Source organism: Triturus cristatus, chromosome 8, assembly GCF_964204655.1.
Source record: "Triturus cristatus chromosome 8, aTriCri1.1, whole genome shotgun sequence".
NCBI classification, from domain to species: Eukaryota; Metazoa; Chordata; class Amphibia; order Caudata; family Salamandridae; genus Triturus; species Triturus cristatus.
Window position 1 is genome coordinate 253,489,646 of NC_140591.1, and position 27,248 is coordinate 253,516,893.

Below are 27,248 nucleotides of genomic sequence, written 5' to 3' on the forward strand. Positions count from 1 at the left end.
CCCAAGTCGTGCTCCGACTGCCGGACCATGAATCCAAAGTCTTTGCGGAAACAGTCCCGAAAGCTTCACGAGGCCCGGCAGTCTGCTCCACGCTGTTCGAGGTCCCGGTTGCGTAGGAGGTGGAGAGATCGGCTGCAGAATCACCACCACTCGTCATCGAAGTCTTCGCACCCCTCAGGTAAGTCAAAGCACAAGAAGAAGTCGAAGGAGCATCGTCGCTCTTCGACTTCTCCCTGTCCGTCGGCTGACGCGACAAGGGATGCGGACGGTGCCCATCCCGCAGCAACACGAACTCCGAGTTTCCCTCCTTTTCCAGGAGCTGAGGTGACCCCTGCCCAGCTTCGGAGTTTCTACGAAGCGATGCATGCCATCTTTGGGCAGCCTGACTCCACCGGCGTGCCTACGGGCCCCGCGGTTTCGGCTGAGGGCCCTGGATCTTTGACGCCGGTGGCCCCGCCATGGCACTGCAGGGTCCCCTTGGATCCAGGCCTGGATCCGGATCGGCGACGGTCGACCCTGTAACACATCCCCCAGCGCTGATTCCACCGGCACCACGTCTGCTTCCTACGCCAGTTGGGTCCCCAGCCGGTGTCGACCCCGGCCTCCACCCTGACTTGGACACAGAGCCAGACCGGCGTTGACCGACGCCAGATCCTGTGCCTTTGTACCTCTGTTCGACCTTGGTGTTTCCTACAGGCCAGATTGGCAACCCGAGGAGGGTGAGGAAGACTGGGAGGGGTGTGTAGACCCTTTGGCTGACCATTTAGATGAGTCAGACTGGAGAGTGGAGTTGGGGGAAGCCAGTGGTCTGGATACCTCCCCAGACCTTGGCATGCTGTCTCCTCCTACCGTGGCTTCATACGCAGTGGTGTTGCGTAGGGTGGCCGAGGACCTCATCCTCGAGCTACCTACGGTGGCGGTAAGGACTAATCTCCTGAAAGAGGTGCTTCAACCTGCAGTGGCGTCTTCAAAACTCCTGCTGCCTTTCAATGAAGCCCTTACTGACATCCTTTAGGCACCTGGTCCAGGCCCAACACAGGAGCTCCTGTGGATAGGATGATTGCCCGATGCCACCGTCCGGCTCCGGGCGACCCCTCTTTCCTCTCCCAACACCCCTCCCCTGAGAGCTTGGTGGTCCAAGCCGCTACATCCAAAGGAACATTCCATAACGCACCACCTGATAGGGAATCCAAAAAGCTGGATCATCTTGGGAAGAAGATGTTTTCTTCCTCCAGCATGGGACTGCGGTCGGTGAACACCGCATGTCTGTTGGGTTGCTGCACCCACTCTGTGGGGGATATGGTAGCGCAAGTGCTGCCACAGTGCCCGGAGGAGGCCTGGGCCGTGCTTTCCCGTGTAGTCGCCGAGGAGAGAGATGCAGCCAAGTTCACCATAAGATGTGGAATGGACACCACCGACTCACTAGACAGGACAATTTCAACGTCGGTAGGCCTCGATGCTACACCTGGCTGAGGTCGACTGATTTTTCCGGGGATGTCCAAACTACCTTGGTGGCCATGCCTTTTGGTGGCCGTCACCTGTTCGGCGACAAAGCAGACAACAGGCTAGAGCGCTTCAAGGACTCCCGGGCTACGGCCAAGTCTTTGGGCCTCTCCACCCGCCCTGCGCAGTCTGCTTTTCGCCACTTTCGTGGCTACCGAAGGGGTGTCCCGCCACGTTCCAACCAGGGCCACAGGCCGGCACAAGCTGTCCAGCCCCTGCACGGCCGGGGTCATGGGACACACCGTTGAGGGTCTGGGGACAGCGAGCGGGCCAGTCCAACAGTGCTCCTTCTGCAGCAGCCCCCAAACCCTCCTAATCCGACCTTCCATGACCACCAATCGTCAATGGGTAGCAGGATTCGCCAGCCCCTCCCCCACTGGTGCACCATCACGTCGGACAGTTGGATTTTGCAGATAGTCCTAAAGGGCTACTACCTCCCCTTCGAGACTACCTCTCCATCCATACCACCTCAATACCATTGCATGTCGGAGGATCATTTAGCCTTTCTCCAACAGGAAGTTACGGCTCTCTTGGTCAAGGGTGCTATCAAGCGAGTTTCTGTTGCAAAAGCAGGTCGTGGTTGCTATTTCCAGTACTTCTGGTGCCCAATAAGGACAAAGGCCTGCATCCTATCTTGGATCTTACGAATGTCAACCGCTTCCACCGGAAGGAGAAGTTCAAAAGGTTGACACTAGCTCAGGTCCTTTCTGCCCTCGACCCTGGGGACTGGATGGTAGCGTTGGACTTGCAAGACGCTTACCTCCACATCCCCGTCCTGTTTGCCCACGGGCTTTTCCTGCGGTTCAGGGTAGGCCACGAGCACTTTCAGTTTACCGTGCTCCCCTTTGGCCTAACCAGCGCCTCTCGGGTGTTCACGAAAGTGATGGCGATGGTCGCAGCTTATCTGTGCAGATCAGGGGTTCCAGTCTTCCCCTATCTTGATGACTGACTGTTAAAGGCAGGCTCGCCCTGCTTTTAACAGGCAGATCTCTCACCTCCAGACTACAGCGGACCTCCTGCATTCGCTGGGGTTCACTATCAACGTGCTGAGGTCACACCTGACTCCCTCTCAGAAGCTCCTCTTCATCGGAGCAGTTCTGGACACGACACAGTTTTGGGTTTATCCTCCTGAGCAGCGAGTCTGGGCTATGATTCTGATCTTTCAGCCTCTATCCTGGGTTTCGGTCAGAATGACCCTGAGGCTGCTGGGCCTCATGGCCTCCTGCATCCTGCTGGTAGATCATGCCATGAGGCATATTCGGGCTCTGCAGTGGGACCTGAACTGCCAGTGGGCACAACATCAGGGGAATCTGTCCGATTGCGTTCAGATCTGAGAGGGCACAGCAAAGCAATTGCAGTGGTAGCAAACGAACCAGGATTGGGTCAACGGCAGATCACTCTCCCTTCCCTAACCGGAGTTCACAGTGGTGACGGATGCATCACTTCTGGGGTGGGGCGGCCACATGGGAGAGGCGGAGATAAGAGGCCTCTGGTCTCCGGCGGAGTCCGGGCTCCAAATCAACCTTCTGGAGCTCTGGATGATCCGTCTTGCACTAAAAGCATTCCTTCCCTCTGTCCTGGGAAGAGATGTGCAGTTGTACACGGACACCACCGCCATATGGTACTGCAACAAACAGGGCAGGGTAGGGTAGGGTAAGAGGGTCTCCATCTCTGGACATGGCTGGAACATCGGGGCATATCCCAGGTGGTTCAACACCTGGAAGGTTCACTGAACGCCAGGGTGGATGAACTCAGCCGCAGGTGCATGATGGATCACAAATGGTGTCTTCACTCGGAGGTGGTGCAAAGTATCTTTGTGCAGTGAGGAGAGCCTTGGTTAGATCTATTTGCCACCGAAGAGAGTGAGCAATGTCAGCAATTCTGCGCTTTGGAATTTCCAAGGTGGCACTCGCTAGGCGACGTTTTTCGTCGCGAGTGGAGTTGTGGTCTTCTATATGCCTTTCCGCCTATACCACTTCTGCCCAGAGTGCTGAAGAAGTTCGAGCGCGACTGGGCCCAATTCATTCTTGTGGCTCCGGATTGGGCATGAAGAGTCTGGTATCCCGAGCTGTTACACCATCGAACCTCCGATCAGACTGCCTCTTCAGGTTGATCTTCTGTCGCAGCAGCAGAGGACGGTTCTCCATCCAAACCTGTCCAGCCTCCACCTCCTTGCGAGGAGATTGAGCGGCGACAGTTGACAGCCTTCGACCTTCCTCCTGAAGTCTGTGATGTTATTTTGGTAGCCAGGCGTCTCTCCACTAAGATGGTATACGCCTGTAGATGGAACAAATTTGTGGCATGGTGCTCAGCAAAGGCTGTGGATCCCCTAACTCTGGACCCAGCTATTTTCGTAGAAAGTTAGCCTGATACTCGCCAAGCAGAAAGCTCAGATCCTTGGAAGCAAGGCTACTATCTACCCCTAAAGAAAAGCTCATGGCCTCGGGTGGCCAAAGTTTCTTGCTGAAGGCAGCTACACTTTGGAACGCACTACCTCTAACCATTAAATGGTGTTCTGACTTCCTTCGTTTCTGGAAGCAAGTTAAAACCTGGCTGTTCTCTCATCGATAACTTGTAATTACCTCCGTCCAGACCTCGCACCTCCTGTCTGCTTCAGCGCCAAGATGCCCCGGGCATTCGAGCGTTATATAAACCCTATAATCAAATCAAATCAATCAAATCCTTTCTGCCCCTCTTTCTGGGATTCTCTTGTTCCTCCTTTCTTTTGCCCAGCAGGGCTTTGCTCTGGGCACTCTTAAGGACTATCTCTTGCCCATTTCAGCCTTTCTTAGGCTTCCTGATCAGCCTTCTCTTTTCAAGTCCCCTGTTGTAAATCGCTTCCTCAAGGGCTTTATTCATCTTTTTCCTCCTATGCCCTTCATAATGCCTCAGTGGGACTTGAACTTGGTTCTGACTTACCTTAGGTGCGCTGTCCTCCTTGTCTTCTTACCTTAAAGACTGCTTTTCTGGTTGCCATCACCTCTGCTCGCAGGGTGAGTGAGCTCCTGGCTCTTCCTTCAAAACCTCCTTTCCTGGCTGTTCATCCGGAGGTGGTTGTACTAAGAACCAGACCTTCCTTTCTTCCCAAGGTGGTTACTTCTTTCCACATTGACCAAACCATCACTTTGCCCACCTTCTTTCCTCCTCTGCATCCTTCAAAAGAAGGAGAGAGGCTCCTCCGTCTGGATCCAAAATGGGTGCTTTCCTTTTATTTGGATCGCACCAAACAATTCCGGGTGGATGACCAGTTCTTTGTGGGCTACGTGGGCGCTAAGAAAGGTCGGGTCGTGCACAAATGGACCATCTCTTGGTGGGTCATTTTGTGCATTAAGGCTTGCTATTATTTGGCAAAGAAGGAGTCTCCAGTGGGGCTGGTCGTCCATTCCACCAGGGTGACGGCAGCTACCACTGTTTTGTGACAGGGAGTCCCCCTCAATGACATCAGTCAGGCTGCTACGTGGGCATCTCTGCACATGTTCACAAAACACTACTGCCTGGATAGCCACGTCCGGGGAGACGGCTTCTTTGGCTGTTCTGTTCTCCAGGACTTTCTGGTGTGAACTTGGTTTGCAGACCCACCCCTGGGGTTGGTATTGCTGGAGTATCTACTCAAAAGGTAAGGAATCTATAACTAATTGTCTCTTTCAGATAAACAAGTTACTTACCTTCGGTAACGATATATCTGTAATTGACATAGATTAGTTATGGATTCCTTACCGCCCCACCCACCCTCCCCATTCTGCGAACTGACTTCTAGGGTCAGGGAATACCTTTCAGAGCCCTGTTTTGTGCACCAGTGGTCTGTGTCTTGCATGGCTCTGCGCTTCTGGCGTGGAATGTCGTGTAAAAGAACTGACGTCAGCGCGCAAGGGCAGCGACTAAGTAGCTACCACGACACCAACGATGAACGTGGAGCCGACCGATGCCTCGTTTTGACACGCAGGGGTACTGCTGATGAAAAAATTCCCTGGATCCAGTCGGACGCCTGGGGGTAATTCAAAAGGTAAGGAATCTCTAACTAATCTATGCCTCTTATAGGTATATCGCTACCGAATGTAGGTAACTTTTTTTTCAGGACCAACCTCAGACTGAGGTACTTCAACCGGCAGCAGCCTCTTCGGAGCCCCTGCTACCGTTCAATGAGGCCCTCACTATCATCCTTCTGGGCACCTGGTCCAGGCCCAGCACAGGGGATCCTGTGGATAGGATGATTGCCCGACGCCACCGCCCAACCCCGGGCGACCCCATTTTCCTCTCCCAATACCCATTACCCAAGCCTCTACTTCCAAGGGCGCATTCCCTACTGCCCCCCCCCCCCGGTAGGGAATCTAAAAAGCTGGATCATCTTGGGGAAAAGATGTTTTCCTCCGCCAGCTTGGGACTGATGTTGGTGAACACCGCATGTCTGTTGGGCCGTTACTCCCACTCCGTGTGGGATATGGTTGCGCAGGTGCTACCACAGTGCCCGGAGGAGGCCCGGACCACTCCCTCCTGTGCCGTTGCTGAGGGTAGAGATGCAGCCAAGTTTGCCATTCGGTGTGGGCTGGACACCGCGGACTCGCTAGGCAGGACGATTCACACGTCGGTAGCCCTGAGACGCTACGCCTGGCTGAGGTCCACTGGCTTTTCGGGCGATGTCCAATCTACTCTTTTGGACATTCCCTTTGCTGGTCGTCGCTTGTTTGGTGACAAATATGACAGCGTGCTCGAGCGCTTTAAGGATTCTAGGGCTACGACCAGATCCTTAGGCAGATATAAGTTTCCTTATATCCGAGGTCACTACACTTAAAAGCTATAAGTCACCCCGAAGGCAGGGTGCTCGTTTTTAAGTGTGAGAGTGCTCCTGCATGAGCGGCGCACCCCTACAACCTACGGAGTCCATCCTCCCAGGTTATAAGTGAAGCAGCCATATAACATAAATAGGGGCCATGCGTCATTACGCGATGACCAACTCTAAACTGTCTGTAACGTAACCTGTCATGGTTGGTATCAAACATGTTGGAATCATACCCCCATACCACAAACGGTGTGGGGGCATGATTCCATGCAATATAAACCTCCTCCAGGAGACCCTCAGTGCTCCCAGTTCTAGTCTTCCATCTGAGAGCAAGCTAGGGCTGCTACCGACCAGAGACATGTTTCTGCCCTCCTTCTGCTTAGCCAAGCCTGAGCCGGGGAAAGCAGAACAAAAGATATCCTGTCACGAGGAGGTGTGACCACCTCCCAAACAGGATTTAGTGTATTGGGACAGGGTGGGGGTGCTCGCCAGCACCACTGAGACAGCTTGCAGGGCACAATTGGTGCCCTCCTTGCATAGCCCTTCAGGTGCGAAACTAGACAATAAACATGGGAGTATCCTCCCCACTGTCCAGCCCCTCCTCTGGGAGGGAACCCTGAATCGTACCAACCCTTTCCTTAGGGTACTTAAGGGCTTACCTGAGGGTGGTTCTCTAGATTTGTTATGGGGCAAGATTCTGATTCAGATCAAGATACCACTTCATCTTCGACTGTCTGGGCACTCTGGACTTTGTTGGACTTTGTTCTGGGCATTAAAGCAGCAACTGGGAAGACTTCTTCTGCCCTGCTCGTCTGCTGCCCTGCTCGTCTGCTGAAACGTCGGTGCCTGTGCTCCATACAGGAACCTTCCAAGGCCTGTGGACATCCAAGACACCTGAAATAATCTCCTTTGAAACGAAGGAGTCACTTCCATACATCTGCAGAACCCGCTACCAAGCTAACTAGTCTGCTGCTCCTGGGCTCCTACGGATTCCGGAAGGCTCAGCAACACAGGTGGTGGTTCTACAACTCCCTCGATGCCTGCACTGTCTTCATACCAAGTTTGAGGCTAGCATCCCTCATCGGAACCCCAGGAACCAAACCCCTGTGCACAGCGCTGACTTGTCATTGCAAAAGCTTGTTGGCTCTCTTCCCCAAAGATCTTCGGGCTCCAAATTGCCTCCACCATCTCCTGTGACCAAGAACTCCGTCCTCACCGCATCTCTTGCACGGTGGGTCTGCATCTTTGATGAGCTGCTCAAGGTCCTCTTGCGACTCCAGTGCCTCCGGCCTGTGGGTCCGCTTGAGGGTCTTTCTTGATTCCAGTGGGCTCACTTGATTACTCTGGGCCTGTCCTGACTCCCCAGCCTGTGGTGAGTCACTTGGACCTTGCTGGTCCTGACACTGCACCTTTTCTTCACTTTCCAGGTTGTTGCAGTTGCCATGGTTTGTTGGTGCTTCCGACGGACACCAACCCATCAACTCTCGACATTCGACATGGGACAGCTCGTGAACAGCTCCTGGTCTTCCTCAGCGCCGCCTAGGCCACACAGCTGCAGCTCCAAGGTCAATGTAAACTTTCCTGCAACACTCAACATCGGTGGGCATACGTCTTCCTTGTCTCCTGGTCTCTCCAGAGTGGCATAGACTCTGTCCCCTTTGCTTGCAGGTACTTCTCAACTTGAATCCACCTTTGTGTTCCACTGGACACTTTCACCTTCTCCAGCAGCGGCATCTTAAGTTCTCCATTCAGTTCGATGGCGGTTTTCGACGGCACTTCACACCTATGCACCCGGCTTCCCTAGTGTAGGTATCCTGGTTCCTATGGTATCCACGAGTGCGCTGGCTCTCCAAACTTCTGTCTTCTACCGGGTTTCTTCAGGGTCCACTGGGAAGGGTCCTTCTTCTTTAAAATTGCAACAGCAACTTACCCATTGACTTGAATTGAGCACTCAGTTTTGTTCCCACTCTGTACACAGCCTCTCCGGCACTTCTACGTCTTCTGGGTATAGTCTTGACTTGAGTCATGGTTCTCATGCCACTTATTTTAATATATGGTTTGGTCTCCCCCCTGGCGACTACTGAGTATTTGTGCTACGTACCTGTTTTTATTGCAAAGTATTGTGTGCATTGTGCATATCTTCGGGTAGGAGATATTTGTATCTGTTAGTGAGTGCCTTATAATAAATACCTATTTTTATGAATGTACTGTATGTTTCTTTTTCACTTAATCTACATCAATAAGAATATGTTCTGGTAAAACAAGCTGCTTTGCACTCCTTCTGGACTAAGCCTGCAGGCTGCTCTCCACAGCTACCACTTCAAGAGATTTCTAAGGTTATCTAAGACTTCTAAAATCACAATAAGGGTTGTCTGGATTGGTGCAGGGTGCCAACTTACATAAGTGGGCACCATGTACTAAGCCAGCCTCCTGCTGTGATGGTATGCAATTTCCCAGTTGGTTGGCTGCAATAGCGGTACCAAGGCTCTGTGATTTGTATTAAGGTGTTAGGCCTACACCTGAGCTGGAATCTTTAAGAAGAGACTTTTGTCTTGATGCATACATTGTTTTATTGTTTCTGGAAAGGGAAGTCAATTTTTCTCTGTAAGTTACTATTTCTGCTTCCTGTCAAGGTTTTGATATAGCTTTGTTCAGTTATCGATTATGTTCTCCAAGATTCAGAATAAGATAGAGAACATTTGTACTTGTGTAATAATTTGCCTTGTAGATTGTGTCGTACTGTGATAAATTCTCTTCCAACTCAAATATTAAATAAATAAATTTTGCTAGTTGCCCACCATACTGAGAAAGGATGCACAGAAGATGAGTACTGGACAGCTTATGATTGGTAGCCAGGCAGAAGGTGGTATACATGATCGTGATGAACCCAAAAAAGGCCTGGAGCATTATCTTGGACGCCTATTTACCCTGGCTCTTCATACAGGTCTGAAATAAATCGCACTGAAAACATAAATAAACATAAAAAGAAAATTGCTGGATGCACAGTGGTGCAGAATAAAAGTTGCACCGCTTATCCCTCCTAAATGTTCGATTCCATCTCATCAAGCGCTCATTGTTTCCATTGAATTCAAACACACAATATTTTCCGCATTATGAATAGTCTCTTAATTCTGCAGTAGTTACCTGCCCAATCAGAATTATGATGCTGCAGATCTCTTAAATTTCACCAAGCAATTTCAGCTGCTAAAAGAAGATGACATTTCCTGGTTAAAAATTGGAATTACTGACTGAATAGTACTAGGAAATTATTAATTATTAACTTCGCAATGGACCCTGATGGTCTGACTTGTAATAGGCTGGATTTTCCCTACCCCTACAGTTACGGATATCTTTGGTATCCAGAAGAAACTAATTGCATGTTATATTCCCTTCTATTAGAACTCCAGCTTGATTCACCAGAAGGTATCACCTCCTAACGAGAGACAAGGATCCCCACTCTTGTCATTTATCGTTCTTGAGCAGTTCAATGCAATCCGCCTGGTTCAGAGCATCCATCAGTCCCTGGCAGCACTGAGTAAGGTGATCAGAGGAACCTCTTTGTTGAGTTCGGAAGTACAGAAACTAGCCGGAGCCCTGTTAGACCAAAAGGTAAGCCTGCATGTCAATTTCATCAGTATTGTTTGGAAATCCAGTACTGGCTCAAGACAACTTCCTGTGGTCCGTATGTACCAGCTGCAGTCTCTGTGTGATGAACCAAAATAAATGAGCAGTTTGGTCATGGGTCCTTTGGTATTAAATGTTTGGCAACAGTAGTGGCCACATTGTCTTTGTAGAATGTATTAATGTTTCCGTTTGCGTTTCTCTACCAATCATTCTTTTGAAAAGTTGGATGCCATTGGTCACACTTTTCCTACATTGACAAGATCTGCCCTGACTGCAGGTCCTGTCAATCTAGAGAGATGTCTTTCGAGCCTGTGGACTGCTATAAGTTTAGCAGACAGGATGTTCTTCAGCGGGATGGAGTACAGTACTCTGTCGTCTCGACGGATATTAATCTATCTGCCAAAGTCTAAATCTGGCCCACCATATTCATTCAGCGCACTGTTTCAGATAAAGCTATACTAATAAAACATGATTCAATGTAGCACCTGGTACTATTTAGAAGTGAATCACTTGTCTTCTTTCTATCTGCAGTGCCCTCTTACCTGGCAGAGTAAGTGGGAAGGTCCAGAAGATCCCATGCAGTATCTCAGAGGTCTTGTTGCTCGGGCTCTTGCAATTCCGGTAAATAATTGTCTACATTAAAAAAAAAATCACCAGTCCTCATTTTACATTCTCCCAATTTTAAGAAGTAATGCATACCTGCCTGAGTTTGGCTGTTTTAACTGATGTTTGCTAGTGAGTTAGACCATTGTCTGTACTTACCACTGCCTTTCAATGTGGTTCATGTTCTGCAAATGCATTGTTTGTGTACAGTCCAGCTTTACAAAAGACAGGTCATATGCTAAAGCCATTGTTACTGTTACCGCTAAGGCTTAGCAATTTTGGACCAACAGCAGCCAAAATTCACAATCTCTCTTTTTCGTGATCTTGCTATATTTCAAATTATGGTGTGTGACCAAAGTCTATGTTTACTACACAGGTTCCAAAAATAGTACTGCCTGGGTAGTAGGCTTCTATTCAAAAGTTTCTGCCACCAGAGGCTTTAATCTATATTCTCCTCATATTTTACCCAAATAAAGACCATGGTTATGGGCATTGTACTCATCACACAGACTGTTGTCAAATGTCATCATCCAATTTTGATGAACCATTTCGATGAACTGAGGCCATAGTGCATGTTTACTGCACAATTTGTAAAATGCCATGGACAAGAGACCTATGCAGCAAGTTGGAATCTCAACGCGACTGGTGATATAAACAGAAGAAGTGCAGAAAGTCTTTATCCTCACATTATAAGTTAGATAGCCAAGACAGAAAACAATAAAGGGAAAGTTTCAATTGTGATTCTTAATGTGAAAGAGACGGTTAGTTGTAGATTCCTTACTTTTGAATTTTCACCAGGCGTCACTGTGGATCCAGAGATTTTTCTTTAGAAGTACCCCTGCGTGTCGGTAGGTGGCGTCGGTCGACTCCGTGTCCTTCGTCAGAGTCGTGGTCGCGGGATGATGTCGCAGTGCCTACTTAAACGCCACTCCAGCACACTGATGTCAGTTCTTTCTTTTTCCACACCAGCCAAGTGCAGATCTGGAGAGAGCTACCGCTTAGCCGTTTTTTGGCTAGCTTTTTTGCAACTTTTGTCAACATTTTTTTTGAGTCTTGGACTCCTGGTGCATGAGGGTGTCCCAATATCTGACCCGATTTCAAGCCCTGCGGGACCTGTCACAAGATGATGTCGGTGACGGACCCGCACCTCTTGTGGTGTCTGGAGTGCAACCAATTTTTTGGCTAGCTTTTTTGCGACTTTTGTCGACATTTTTTTGGAGTCTTGGACTCCTGGTGCATGAGGGGATGTCCCAACGTCTGACCGATTTCAAGCCCTGCGGGATCTGTCACAAGATGATGTCGGTGACGGACCCGCACCTCTTGTGCTTGTGGTGTCTGGAGCGCAACCACAACCTGAAGTTGTGCTTCAACTGCTTGGCCATGCACCCGAAGACTTTGCCGGAGTGGTCCCGAAAGTTGTTGGAGCCCGGCGGTCAGCTCCACGTTGTTCCCGGTAGCGTTCGAGATGAAGATCTCAACACCATTCGCAGTTCCCCCACTCCTCGTTGCACTGTAACTCATTGAGGTCTTCGGGTAAGTCAAAATACAAGAAGATGGCGAAGAAGAACAAGTGCTCTTCACCTTCGCCCTGTCGGTCGGCTGACGCGACACAGGACTCGAAGCGTCGTCGCTGAAAGGCTCTGTCTCTGGGGGTCCTGGGCCTTCAATGTCTGCGGCTCCAGCCCCGGCACTAGAGGACCCCTGCGGACCCAGGCCTGGATCCTGCTCGGCGCCGATAGATCTCACTCGACTTTCCCCAGCGCCGCTCCAGACGACAACGCCCCAGCCGATTCCGTCCCCATCCTCATCCCCAAATTGGACCTGGAGCTGGACCGACGTTGGAACCGACAACGGAGGGTACTTTTGTTTCTCTGTTTGTGAGAAGTTGCCTGGTAAATGCTGTCCTCTAGTTATAGTGGGCACCCTGTACCAGTCTAGACAACTCCTTATTGGTTATAAGTTAAATACAACCTTTATTGAAAGCTATCCTAGTGGTAGCTATGGAGAGCAGCCTTCAGGCTAAGTCTTCAAGGACTGTAAAGCAGCTTGTTTTACCAGTCTATAATCTCTTGAGTGCCTAAATGAAAGATAACCACACCAGGTATATATATAAAATATATGTATTTATTACTAAACACACCCTCCTAGTCTCTTTAAGAGACTAGAGGTCAAAACACATAAGTTACACTTCAAATATTACAGTAAAATAGCACAAATACACGTCAGGCCCTAGGGTCGAGCCAAACCATATACTGAAATAGTGGTATAAGAACCACGACTTAACTAGACACAAGGCCTAGAGCCTGTAGAATTGCTAGGACCCCAAGGAACCACCCAAGGTAGTGACACAGGGGAGCCACGGGGGCCATGTGCAGTGTGTGAACACAGGCGCAAGCTCCCGTTAGCTTCTATGGGGAAAGTTGCGGTTAGATTTTTAAAGCTTAGGGACACTTAGAATTGAGTCAGGACCTAACCCTTTTGGACTTAGAGAGTTCTAGGGCTAACACCCACGGGAGCACCAGAGTACTCGTGTTACCTCACCCAGGGAAGCCAGGTGCATAGGTGTCTTTTGGTGTCGGGTCGCGTCGTCGATTTCAATGGGAGCTGACGAAAAAGTGATGCTGCCGGGAAGATGAGAAGTGTCGAAAGAGATCCAAGCCTGGATCGAAGATGAGAAGGACCTGAAAGCAGAGGGGACAGAGTCTGGGTCACTAGCCAGTGACCAGGAAGGCGATAGGCAGATGCCCACCGATGTTGGGTGATTTCCGGTGAAGAATATGAAGCTTGACTCTTCAGCCACGAGGACCAGGAGGCGTCGAGGACAACCAGGAGCTGGATTCGAGCTGTCCCACGAAGGATGTCGAGTGCTGCAGCGTTGGTGCCCGGATTGGACACAACAAACCTTGGCAACAGCAACCCACGCAGAAACGAGAACGATGCTTTGGTGCAGACCAGCAAGGTCTGTGGGACTCACCACTCGGTAGGGAGTCGGGGCACATCTGGAGCAACCAGGGAAGCCCAAGGAAATTCAAAGTTACCCCCTCAGGGACCCACCAGTCAACGGACCAGGGATCGCGAAGGGACCTCGAGACGAAACACAAAATGGCGGCCCACGGGTCACTCGAGGTGACTAGGCTGACAATCTTCGGTGGATTCTGTGCTCAAGGTGGGGGCAACAAGTCAGCCAAAGCACGACTTCAGGAGACGTCAAGAAGTCAATGCACTTGCAAAGGTGATCGGTGACCAGGAGTTCAGGTTCCAAGCTACTCACGAGGGCTGTGGGTCTCAGCTTTGCTGGGGACTCAGGTCGGCCTGGGAGATGTCTAGAAATCCTCTTCCTGGGCTGCAAATACTTTTGAGTCTGGCGGGAGCTTCGGAAATGCAGACCGGCAAATTGCTTTGTTGGTGCCTGCCAAGCAGGGGAGTCACTCCTTGACCCCAAGGGAGATTCCTTCAGTCCTCTAGTCTTGAGTAGAGCGTCGAAGTTCCAGGATTCAGCTTCAGAGTTTCGTCCAGGGATATCTAAAGTTCTGGTTACAGAGGTTCCTTACTTATACCTAAGGAAGGGGTTGGACTAGCTGTGGGGACCCACCTATGGGAGGGTTTGGAAAGAGGGGTCGCTGCACCCATTTCCTTTGTCCAGTTTCGCATCAGAGCAGGGGCTGGAAGCCCCTGGACCGGTTTGAGCCGGACTATGCACAGGGACACCAAATGTGTCCCCAGTGCAGGACTTCAAAGCACTCAGAGAGTGCTCCCACCCAGCCCCAATACACATAGCCTGTCTGGGATGTGGTTACACCTCCCTGTGACAGGAAACCTATTGTCCAGGCCTCCCCTGCCGGAGTTTCGGTCAGCAGCAGGAGGCCAGACCCGTGTCTGTGGCTGCAGCCTCCATTTTGGGATGCCAGGGCTCTATTAAGTTTCTACCGGGTATACCAGTGGGGACATGTCTCTCCCTCTAGAAGGATGGAATTCTACCTCTGCCACCAGAACTGGCGGGGGGGAGTAGGATTCCAAAGCAGTTGACACCAAACACAACATGTTTCTATGCAGGCATCCCAAAGTTAGCATTTACCGCAAGGTTATAATGCACTTAAGAGTATATGGTCAGGCTGCACTACAAACCGCTTTAGAGAAGGGTCTCCGAACGCTGCAGAGGGGCTCTGCTCATGCAGGGGCACCCTCTCACATAAGAACCAAGCACTCTGCCTTCAGGATTGATAAGGCCTGCCATAGGAGTGTGTATATATATATATATGTTGTGATACAGGTAACCTATACCACAGTAAGGGGTGCATGCTCCACCTTGCCCAGGCTGCAGTAGCAGACCTGTGGTGTCATTTTGGGTGGCTTCCTAGGGGTGGTATAATACATGCTTCAGCCCCTGGTAGGCCTCAGAGGTACCTATGCCCTGGGTACATAGTGTATCATATACTAGGGAATCACAATGGTACCTTAGGATCCAATCTGTGGTGTACCTAATGTACATGCAATCAATTTAGAAAGGAAGCAGCTAGGCTGGGGCCCTGAATAGCAGGGTCCCAGCCAGAATAAAGTCGAAAAACAGTGAAACACCAGCAAAAAGTGGGGTTAAACATGTGAAACAGTTCCTACTCTCCTACACTGTTCATCCCTGGTGTTCTCTACCGACCAGAGGGTGGTGATGAGGACTGGGAGGGGTCGCTGGACCCTTTAACTGACCAGCTAGAAGAACCAGACTGGCGAGAGGACCTGGGCGCGATGCCAGTGGTTTGGACACCTCTCCAGACACTGGTTTGCTTTCTCCTCCTACAGTGGCTACAGAGGAGAGAGCCTCCTAGGGCTGCCGAGGTCTTGGGCCTTCAGCTCCCTTCGGTGGCAGTCAGGACTAACTAGCCTGCGGCTTCTTCTTCTGCCCTCACTGATGTCCTCCTGGGCACTTGGTCCAAGCCCAGCACAGGGGCTCCTGTGGAGAGGACAATTTCCCGCCTCCACCGCCCTGCCCTGGGCGACTCAGTGTTCTTGACCCAACACCCTTCCCCTGAGAGCTTAGTGGGCCAAGCCTCTGATTCTAAAGGTGCATTCCCTTCTGCCCCTTCAGGTAGGGAATCCAAGAAGCTGGACCATCTTGGGAAGCCTATGTTCTCTTCCTCCAGCTTAGCACTGTGGTTGGTGAATGCTGCGTGCCTCTTGTGCCGCTACTTCCATACCATCTGGGATACGGTTGCGCAGGTGCTACCTCAGTGCCCGGAGGAGGACTGGGCCGTTCTCTCCCAGGCAGTGACGGATGGGAGAGACGCAGCCAAATTTGCCATTAAATGTGGACTGGATACCACTGACTGACTAGGCAGAACGATTGCCACTTCGGAAGTCCTGAGATTCTACGCCTGATTGAGGGCATCCTGCCTTTCGGGGGAAGTCCAGTCAACTTTGATGGACATGCCCTTTGATGGCCGTCATCTTTTTGGAGACAAAGCGGACTCAGCACTGGAGTGCTTTAAAGATTCTAGATCTACAATCAGCTCTTTGGGCCTCACTGTGCCTTCTCGCCCACTCCAGTCTGCTTTACTCCCTTTCGTGGCTACAGAAGGGGCACCCAAACACGCCTGGCCCAGCCTAGCCACCGGTTCACACAAGCTGCCCAGCCTCTGCGTGGACACCGACATGGGACCCAGCGACCTCGTGGGTCTGTGAGCCAGCAGGTGGGCCAGTCTGCCCTTTTTCCCCTGCCGCATCCTCCAAACCTTCCTAGTCCGATGTTTCAGTCCCATCAACTGCCAGTTGAAGGCATGATTCACCATCACCTCCTCCACTGGGCAGGTGGGTTTTGCATATCGTCCAAAGGGCCTACTCCCTCCCCTTTGAGGCTACACCTCCCTCCGTGCCACCATCTTACGAACGCATATTGGAGGATCTTTGACACTTGTCTGCCAGGAAGTCTCAGCTCTCTTGGCCAAGGGAACTATAGAGATGGGCCCTGTGCCAGAAGTAGGTTGTGGTTGCTATTCCCGCTACTTTCTGGTGCCCAAGAAGGACAAAGGCCTGTGTCCTGTTCTAGACCTCAGGGCCCTCAACGGAAGGAGAAGTTCAAGATGCTTATGGTGGCTCATGTCCTGTCTGCCCCCGACCCGAGACTGGATGATGGCGTTGGACGTGCAGGATGCTTATTTCCATATTTCCGGCTTGCCAGCCCACAGACGCTGTCTACGTTTCACTGTGGGCCACAAGCACTTTCAGTCGGCCTTCCCAGTGCCCCTCGGGTGTTCACAAAGGTGATGGCGGTGCTTGTAGCTCTTCTGTGCAGTTCAGGGGTTCGAGTCTTCCCTTATCTCGATGACTGGCTGTTGAAGGCGGGCTCGTCCCAGGCTGTCGTCTTCCACCTCCAGACTAGGGCGGACCTTCTGAACTCCCTGGGGTTCACTATAAATGTGCCAAAGTCACGCCTGACTCCCTTTCAGATGCTCCCTTTCATCGGAGCTGTTCTGGACACAATGCAGTTTCGGGCCTATCCTCCCGAGCAGCAAGTCCTGGATATTTGGGCTATAATACCGATGTTTTAGCCTCTATCCATGATTTTGGTGAGAATGACTCTGAGGCTGCTGGGCCTCATGGCCTCCTGCCTCCTGCTGGTGGATCATGCTAGATGGCATATGCGGGCTCTGCAGTGGGACTTGATGTTCCAGTGGGGGGTCACGCTCTCTCTGGATCTGCGCTTGCTGGCGCGGAAAAAGAAAGAACTGACGTCAGCGCGCGAGGGCAGTGTCTAAGTAGCTGCCGCAATGTCATCCCGGCGATCATGATGCCTACGACGGACGCGGAGCCGCACGACACCACCTTCAGACGCGCAGGGGTACTGCTGACGAAAACTTTCCGGATCCAGTCTGATGCCTGGAGGTAATTCTAAGGTAAGGAATATATCACTAACTAATGTCTCTTACAGATATATTGTTACTGAAGGTAAGTAACGTGTGCAACAGGGTGGGGTGGGGTCTTGTACCCTTTGTCAGGAGGCTCTACGCCTCAGGACATGGCTGTAACATCAGGTAATGACCCTGGTTGTTTAACACCTGGTGGGTTCTCTAAATGCCAGGGCGGATGAACTCAGCCGACGGTGCTTGGCCGATCACGAATGGTGTCTTACCTCGGAGGGGGTGCAAGGTCTCTTTCAGCTGTAAGGAGAGCCTTGGTTAGATCTGTTTACCACCAAAGAGAACATGCAATGTCAGCAGTTTTGCCCTTTGGAGTTTCCAAGATGGGACTCGCTCTGCAACACTTTTCGAAGTGAGTGGAACTGCTGCCTTCTGTATGACTTTCCGCCTGTACCACTTTTGCCCCGAGGGCTCAAGAAGATCAAGAGCGACCAGCCCAAGTTATTCTTGTGGTTCCGGAATGGGCACGAAGAGTCTGGTACCCTGAGCTTCTGAGCATTGCCATCGTTCCTACAATCAGACTGCCCCTTCGTGAGGATCTTCTGTTGCAGCAGCAGGGAGCGGTTCTCCACTTGAACCTATCCAGTCTCCACCTCCTTGCGTGGAGATTGAGCAGCGAAAGTTGACAGCTTTTGACCTTCCACCCGAAGTCTATAATGTCATCTTGGCACTCAGGCATCCTCCACTAAATCGGTATACGCCTGTAGATGGAACAAGTTTGTGGCATGGTCCACAGCAAAAGCTGTGGATCCCCTTTCTCTCCCTCCTTCCGAGGTCCTTATGTATATACTTTATTTGGCCCAGCAGGGCTCTGCTCTTGGAACTCTCAAAGGTTATCTTGCTGCTGTCTCTGCTTTTCTTTGGCTGGCAGATCAGCCATCCTTAATCATGTGATCTGAAAGAAACACGTTAGTTAGATTCCTCACCTTAGAATATCCCCAGGCGTCAGACTGGATCCGGAAGATTTTTCGTCAGCAATACCCCTTGCGCGTCGCTAGGCGTCGTCTGTGGCTCCGCGTCCGTCGTCGGCGTCGTGCGCCGGAATGACGTCGTCGGAGTACTTAGACGCCGCCCTCGCGCGCTGACGTCAGTTCTTCTTTTTTCCGCGCCAGTAAGCGCAGATCCGGGAGAGCTACCCCTTTAGTCAATTTTTGACTAACTTTTTGATCCTTTTTGATCCTGTCAATCGACTCCGGTGCCGGTAGGATGCCTGGTTTTAAAGCCTGTGCTGACTGTAGCCGCCTGATGTCGGTTACGGACCATCACCGCCGGTGCCTGCACTGCTTGGGCCTCGACCACGACGCGGAGTCGTGCTCGGACTGTAAGGCCCTGACCTCGAAGGCTAGACGGGAGCGGTCCCGTAAGCTTCTCGATATTCGCCACTCGGCTCCGCGCGCCTCTCGATCCCGGTCCAGGAGGAGGTCCAAGGATCGGTCGCGGAGCCGCAGCCAACGTCACCATCGGTCGTCGGGATCCAAGTCTTCGGGTAAGTCGAAGCATTCCAAGAAGTCCAAGAGGCGACATCGCTCTTCGGACTCCCCTCGCCGGTCGCGCGACTCAGCCGAGGGTCAGGGTGGTTCCACCCCCGCGGCTCCGGCGGCGCCGCAGGCGCCGCGCCCGTCCCCATACCCTCCGGTCCCTGGGACTAACGCGACGCCGGCGGAAGTCAGTGCCTTTCTATCGGCCATGAGGAACCTGGCTCCGCCGTCGGCGCCCGCTGGTGCGCCTTTGGGCCCCGCGGACCCAACTGGGCTGCCTTGCCTGCCGGTGGCTCCGGCCCCGGCGCCGTTGACGGCTCCGGCCTCGACGCCGCAAGCGCCCGAGGGACCCGTTCTCGAGTCCCCGCCGACGCCGGTCGACCTCGTCACGCCTCCTCCGCCGGCGTCGACACCGGTACCACCCCCGACGCCGACGTCGACTCCGCTCGACGTCGAGCCCTGGTTCAGTCCCACTCCGGGCCCGGCGCCGGTCCGGCATCGATGGACGTCGAGATCGGCGCCGCAAGAGACTCATTATGTCTACCGCCCGGCTCCGTTACTTTCTCCTCTATACCAGGAGTCGGATGATGGGGACAACTGGGAGGGATCTGAGGATCCTATGGCCGTTCAGGCTCAACTGTCCCAGAACTGGGCAGATGAACTGGGGGAGGCCAGTGGCCTGGATACCTCTCCAGACACTGGATTTGTCTTTCCTCCGACTGTGGCTTCGGAGGAGGGCGCTGCTTTCTCTGTGGTGCTGCGCAAGGCGGCCGCAGCCCTTGGGCTCGAGCTGCCTGCCGTGGCTGTGAGGACTAACGTCCTTACTGAGGTGCTTCAGTCTGCAGCAAGCTCCACTGAGCCTCTGCTGCAATTCAATGAGGCCCTCATTGACGTTCTGCAGGGCACCTGGTCCAAGCCCTCCACAGTTCCTCCTGTGGACAGGAACGTCGCCAGGCGCCACCGCCCTGCTCCGGGCGACCCCAGTTTCCTGTCCCAACACCCTACCCCTGAGAGCCTGGTTATCCAGGCCTCCACCTCCCAATCCTCTTTCCCGACCGCCCCGCCGGACCGGGATTCCAAGAGACTAGAACAGTTTGGCAAGAAGCTGTTCTCTTCCCTTAGTTTGGGCCTGCGGTCTTTGAACACCGCTTGTCTCTTGGACCGTTATTCCCATTCTCTGTGGGATGCGGTGGAGGACGCGCTGCCCCTGTGTCCGGAGGAGGTCCGGACACGACTTACCCAGGCTCTGGCCGATTGGAGGGATGCCACGCGACATGCTATACGTTGTGGGCTTGACACCACGGACTCGCTGGGTAGGGCCATTTCTACCACAGTGGCGCTTAGACGTCACGCCTGGCTGCGGTCCACGTCATTTTCGGGCGATGTCCAGAGCACTCTCATGGACATGCCGTTTCATGGCACTCGCCTGTTTGGCGAGAAAGCGGACAGTGCGCTGAACCGCTTTAAGGACTCCCGGGCTACGGCCAAGTCCTTGGGCCTCTCGGCCCCGCGGTCGCAATCTTCCGCTTTTCGCCCCTTTCGTGGCCAAGGAAGGGGTGCCTCCTCACGTGCGCCTAGCCACCAGCCGCAGAACCAACCTGCGCGCGGTCGCGGACGTAATTTCCGCCGAGGCGGTTCTGGAGGACGACGAGGTCAGCCCACATCCACCCCGGCAGCATCCGCCTCAAAGCCTTCCTAGTCCGAGCTTTCAGGCCCATTCCACGCCAGTGGGCGGCAGAGTTCGCCATCACCTGCTCCACTGGCGGTCCATCACATCGGATAGGTGGGTGCTGCAAATCGTCCGAAGGGGCTACTCCCTCCCCTTCGAGACGACCCCTCCAGCCATGCCACCGCAGCACCACCGTATCTCGGGGGATCATTTGAATCTTCTCCACGAGGAAGTTTCGGCCCTCTTGGCCAAGGGGGCCGTCGAGCGCGTTCCGAGTCCAGAAGTGGGTCGTGGTTGTTATTCCCACTACTTTCTGGTTCCCAAGAAGGGCAAAGGGGGCATACGCCCTATCTTGGACCTTCGGAACGTCAATGCCTTCCTCCGGAAGGAAAGGTTCAAGATGTTGACTTTGGCTCAGGTTCTAGCTGCCCTAGACCCCGGAGACTGGATGGTAGCATTGGACTTGCAGGACGCATATTTCCACATCCCCGTCCTGCCGGCCCACCGGCGTTACCTGCGGTTCACGGTGGGCCAAGAGCACTTTCAGTTTACCGTGCTCCCCTTCGGCCTCACCAGTGCCCCTTGGGTGTTCACGAAAGTGATGGCGGTGGTCGCGGCTCATCTGCGCAGATCAGGGGTTCCAGTCTTCCCTTATCTCGACGACTGGTTGTTGAAGGCGGGCTCGCCCCAGGCAGTCGTCTCCCACCTCCAGACTACGGCGGATCTCCTGCATTTGCTGGGGTTTTCCATCAACGTGCCGAAGTCACACCTGAGTCCCTGTCAGAAGCTCCTTTTCATCGGAGCGGTTCTCGATTCGGCGCAGTTCCGGGTCTATCCACCGGAACAGCGGGTCCGGGATATACAGGCCCTGATTCCCATCTTTCGGCCTCTATCCTGGGTTTCGGTCAGGCTAGTGTTGCGGCTTCTGGGGCTGATGGCCTCCTGCATCCTACTAGTGCATCACGCCAGGCGGCGCATGCGAGCTCTGCAGTGGGACCTGAAGTTTCAGTGGGCCCAGCATCACGGCAACCTGTCCGACCATGTCTTGATCTCGGAGGGCACTGCACAGCAGTTGCAGTGGTGGCTCACGGACCGCGATTGGGTCATGGGCAGAAGCCTCTCCCTTCCCCAACCGGAGCATGTCATAGTGACGGATGTGTCCCTCCTGGGATGGGGTGGCCATATGGGAGAGGCGGAGATCAGAGGCCTCTGGTCTCCGGCGGAGTCTCGTCTCCACATCAACCTGTTGGAGTTGAGAGCGATCCGGCTTGCACTGAAAGCCTTCCTTCCCTCTGTCAGGGGCAGTGTCGTGCAGGTGTTCACGGACAACACCACCGCCATGTGGTATTGCAACAAACAGGGCGGGGTGGGGTCGTGGACCCTTTGTCAGGAGGCTCTGCGCCTCTGGACGTGGCTGGAACACCAGGGGGTCACCCTAGTGGTTCAACATCTGGCGGGCTCTCTGAACGCCAGAGCAGACGAACTCAGCCGCCGGTGCATGATGGATCACGAATGGCGTCTGAACTCCGAAGTGGCGCAAGGTCTCTTTCAGCAGTGGGGAGAGCCTTGGTTAGATCTATTCGCCACCGAAGAGAACGCGCAATGTCAGCAGTTCTGCGCGTTGGAATTTCCAAGGTGGCACTCGCTCGGCGACGCTTTTCATCACGAGTGGAGTTGTGGTCTGTTGTACGCCTTTCCGCCTATACCACTTCTGCCCAGAGTGCTGAAGAAGATCAGGCACGACCGGGCCCAAGTCATCTTGGTGGCTCCGGATTGGGCACGAAGGTACTGGTATCCCGAGCTACTCAGTATGTTGACCGATCCTCCGATACGTCTGCCCCTTCGGGAGGATCTTCTGTCGCAGCAGCAGGGGACGGTCCTCCACCCGAACCTGTCCAGCCTCCACCTCCATGCGTGGAGATTGAGCGGCGGCAGTTGATGCCATTTGACTTGCCTCCTGAAGTCTGTGATATCATTCTGGCAGCCAGGCGTCCCTCCACAAAGACGGTATACGCCTGCCGGTGGAACAAATTTGTGGCATGGTGCACAGCAAAGGCTGTGGATCCCCTTTCCGCCCCTCTTTCTGAGGTTCTCCTCTTTCTTCTTTCTTTGGCCCGGCAGGGCTCTGCCCTGGGCACCCTGAAAGGTTATCTTGCTGCCATCTCTGCCTTCTTGCGGCTTCCTGATCAGCCTTCTCTTTTCAAGTCCCCTGTAGTTACACGCTTTCTGAAAGGAATTACTCACACGTTCCCTCCTGTCCCTTTTGTAATGCCGCAGTGGGACTTGAATCTTGTTCTCACATTTCTAATGTGCGCTCCCTTTGAGCCTCTTCATAATTGTCCTCTTCGTCTGCTGACGCTTAAGACTGCTTTTCTGGTAGCCATCACCTCGGCTAGACGGATGAGTGAGCTCCAGGCTTTATCTTCAAAGCCTCCTTTTCTCTCTGTTCATCCGGACAAGGTTGTCCTTCGGCCTCGTCCCTCCTTTCTTCCGAAAGTGGTGACTCCTTTTCATCTTGGGCAGTCTGTCACCTTGCCCACCTTCTTTCCGCCTCCGCATCCTTCCAAAGAGGAAGAGAGGCTCCACAGTCTGGACCCAAAACGTGCGCTCTCCTTTTATTTGGACCGCACAAAGCAGTTCCGGGTGGACGACCAACTTTTCATTAGATACGTGGGTGCTAAGAAGGGGAAAGCTGTGCACAAACGGACCATCTCTCGGTGGGTCGTTTTGTGCATCAAAATTTGTTATTCCTTGGCAAAAAAGGACCCTCCTGTTGGGCTGCGCGCCCATTCTACTCGGGCCACAGCGGCTACTACTGCTTTGGGACGGGGTGTCCCTTTGCAGGACATTTGTCAAGCGGCAACGTGGGCTTCGCTACACACGTTTGCCAGGCATTACTGCCTTGACAGCCAAGTCCGGAGGGATGGCTTCTTTGGCCGTTCTGTCCTCCAGGACTTTCTGGTGTGATCTTGGTTCGCAGACCCACCACCGGGGATGGTATTGCTTGGGTATCTATTCTAAGGTGAGGAATCTAACTAACGTGTTTCTTTCAGATGAACAAGTTACTTACCTTGAAACATTAGTTAGTTAGATTCCTCACCGACCCACCCATCCTCCCCGTTCTGCGAACTGACATCTAGGGTTAAGGTTATCCTTTTCAGGCCCCTAGATTTTATTTTTGGCACCAGTGTCGGTCTTTGCATGGCTCTGCGTTCCTGGCGCGGAAAGCTATGTACAAGAACTGACGTCAGCGTGCGAGGGCGGCGTCTAAGTACTCCGACGACGTCATTCCGGCGCACGACGCCGACGACGGACGCGGAGTCGCAGACGACGCCTAGCGACGCGCAAGGGGTATTGCTGACGAAAAATCTTCCGCATCCAGTCTGACGCCTGGGGATATTCTAAGGTGAGGAATCTAACTAACTAATGTTTCTTACAGATACATCGTTACCGAAGGTAAGTAACTTGTTCTTCTATTGGTAATAGCTTCTTTAAGGGTATTACTCATCTGTTTCCTCCATCTTCCTTCCATAATGCCCCAGTGGGACTTGAATCTTGTTCTCACATACTTTATGTGGGCTCCCTTTGAGCCTCTTCATAACTGACCTCTCAGGCTCCTCACTCTCAAAACTGCCTTCCTTATGGCCATCATCCTCTGCTCGTAGGGTGAGTGGACTTCAAGTACTGTCTTCCAAGCCCCCTTTCTTCTCTGTGCATCTGGATAAGGTGGTGCTTAGAACAAGGCTTTCGTTTCGTCCTAAAGTGGGTATACCCTTTCATGTAGGACAATCTATCGCTTTGCCCACCTTTTTCCCACCTCCTCACCCTTCCAAGGAGGAGGAGAGACTCCACCGTCTGGACCCTAAACGTGCGCTGTCACTCTACCATGACCACACCAAAGATTTCTAGGTGGATGATCAACTCTCAATGGGTTTTCCATTGCATAAAGATCTGCTTTGCTTTAGCGAAGAAGGATCATCCAAGCGGGCTTGCGTGCTCATTCCACTAGGGCTACGGCAGCAACCACTGTGTTGGCACGTGGAGTCCTACTCATTGATATCTGCCAAGCAGCAATGTGGGCATCTTGGCACACATTTCCTGCCAAGTCGAAGGGATGGCTATTTCGCCCTTTCGGTCCTCCATGACTTTCTCATCTGAACTTGGTTTGCAGACCCTCCTCCAGGGATGGTATTGCTGGGGTATCTATTTTAAGGTAAGGAATCTACAACTAACAGCCTCTTTCAGATGAACAAGTTACTTACCTTCGGTAACGATGTATCTGTAAGAGACATATGTTAGTTGTAGATTTCTTACCATCCGCACCTATCCTCCCCGCTCTGCAAACTGATTTCTAGGGATAGGGACTCCCATATAGGTCCCTAGTTGTGGCGCACCAGTAGACAGCGTATTGCATGGCTCTGCACTTCTGGTATGGAAAGTCGACCGACACCACCTACCGACACGCAGGGGTACTGCTAAAGAAAAGTCTCTGGATCCACATTGACGCCTGGGGGAAATTCTAAGGTAAGGAATCTAAAACATACATATGTCCCTTACAGATACATCGTTACCGAAGGTAAGTAACTTTTTCTTTGGAGCCTCTTCCAGTTTCAGGGAACTTGTAAACCTGTCAGATTAGATTCCATTCCACTGAAGCTAGCTCTGACACCACGAGCTAGCTCTGAGCCTTTAGGCAGGCTGTTGTGCAGATTTTAAATCTTTAAGTAAGAAAACCCCAAATGTGCACAAGGGATATGTTTATGTCTCGTTGGCTCTGCTTTCTCTGTGATAGTGCTGATGGCTTTGGCCAACTGCATGCATCCCTTTCTTAGAAATCTAATGCTTCAAGACTGATGCCATTAATGTCAGACCATTTTCCTTGGAGGTCATACAAAAAAAACAAATTCTGTCAGCTTTAGCGGTAAAAACCTAAGGCTCTGCAATTAGCAATGGATTCAATGCCAGTGGATTGAGTGGCCGCCACTCAAGAGGGAGAATAAACCAGGAGGCCCTCCACTCAATATTATCCCTGGAGTCGCTTACCTGAGGTACTCCCTTGATTCACCTCACTTTTTAGACGTGTACACTTGTCAAAGTCTTGTGGGTTACTGACCTGTTTTGTTGGTTTTTATATAAAAGAAAACTTGATGTAGACTATGCACACCTACTTTTACAAATCTTTTTTAAGATCACAAATTTATAATGATCTGTGTGCTGCACCTGACTGTGCGTACCTTTCGCACCTATCTAAAGCAAAAGAAGGCCTGCAGCCAAACTGCCTGCTGGACACAAGTGCGCACAACCAAAAGTGAAATACATCACATGACACATGAAAAAAAAAAATTCAATACATTTCTCACAGAGTTATTTAATCAGAATTCTTGAAATTTCTACCATAAAGAAATCATTTATAATTTTTTGAAATAACTATTACATACAACAAATCATTTCTTGAATTAATACAATCAAAGTTCTAACAAGCGTTACTAAAACAATGTCATTCCAACAAAGAATAAACAACAAGCACAAAACAAAGCCCAATGCATTTTGAGACTGATGCCCCTTCTTCATGGGCATTCTCTGTAAAACAAAAGTAAACTTTGCATTATAATTCTGTGTACATTAGAAGGATCAATAAGAATTATTTAGACACATGACACATCAGTGACCTTTTTCCTTTAGTAACTCCCTACTACAGAAGCTCATTATACTGCATGGCCCATTACTATATGGTGGATGAAAGAAAACTAAACAACCAAAGGGAGAAGAAAATAGAGAAAAAAAGAGAAAAAAAGAAGAGAAGACATGGATCCCATCATCTGCCTAAATAGTGCTGCTCAACTCAAAAACACCGTACTCACTTGAGATGACAAAAGGTTATAATTTCGTAAGAATGGGTCAACATCCACCCACTCAGCTGACTCCAACTGCAAAAGGTAAACATACTATTGTCGGTGAATGCGCTCTAAGTTCATAAATTCAATGTCATATTACACACAATGTACTCGTACCTCTTAACAAAATTCCGAGGAGTGTGTTACTACTGTCCTCTTCCTGACGTTACGCACTGCGCATAGAAGTCCCCAAAACAAATAACACGGCTTCTGGTGGGAAAGATAGATAAACGGAAGCTTATCCCAATAATCATACCCCAAAATGCGTCATGCCACCGAACAGTGAGCTATAAGAAAGACTTCCAAATTTAAAAAGCTTACTCTAAATACAGAAGTGATCATGTCAAGAAGACCGCTCTCCTGCAATGACATAAGGAAATGTCTAAGTTTCCCTAGTTGGTGTAACCCAAAATCCCCGCTGACCAATAGATCAAGTGGCACTCACCGGAATAAGTAAACGCCGTACCCTTCGAAACCAAACCCGAACGCGATGTAATCACAAAACACTGCAAAACCATTTATCTGGAAGAGAAGTTACCCTCATCACGAGACGGGGTTGTGCTTACGCATAATCATCAGCGCCATGTTGGAGAGTGTTCTGAAATCCTTAAAGCTAAACAGTTCCATGATAACAATAGTGTACACCTGATTAAACCATTATCCCGATCACATACACATGACAACTATAATTATGATACAAAAGTGCTTCGTCAAATCTTATAAGTATTCCCATGCTGAAATTTTTTGTTTTCATGTGTCATGTGATGTATATCACTATTGGTTGTGCGCACT

The 27,248-nt window shown here is 51.6% G+C and overlaps 1 protein-coding gene across 1 annotated transcript in view; it reads left to right on the top strand.

The window, feature by feature from the left end:
- The window catches only part of DYNC2H1 (dynein cytoplasmic 2 heavy chain 1), a 1,714,832-nt gene that overhangs the window by 1,593,337 nt on the left and 94,247 nt on the right, over positions 1–27,248 (top strand). The window contains exons 85-86 of the mRNA XM_085621461.1: positions 9,680–9,889; positions 10,436–10,525. Coding sequence (XP_085477587.1) covers positions 9,680–9,889; positions 10,436–10,525 — 300 coding nt within the window. The remainder of the gene's footprint in view (positions 1–9,679; positions 9,890–10,435; positions 10,526–27,248) is intronic.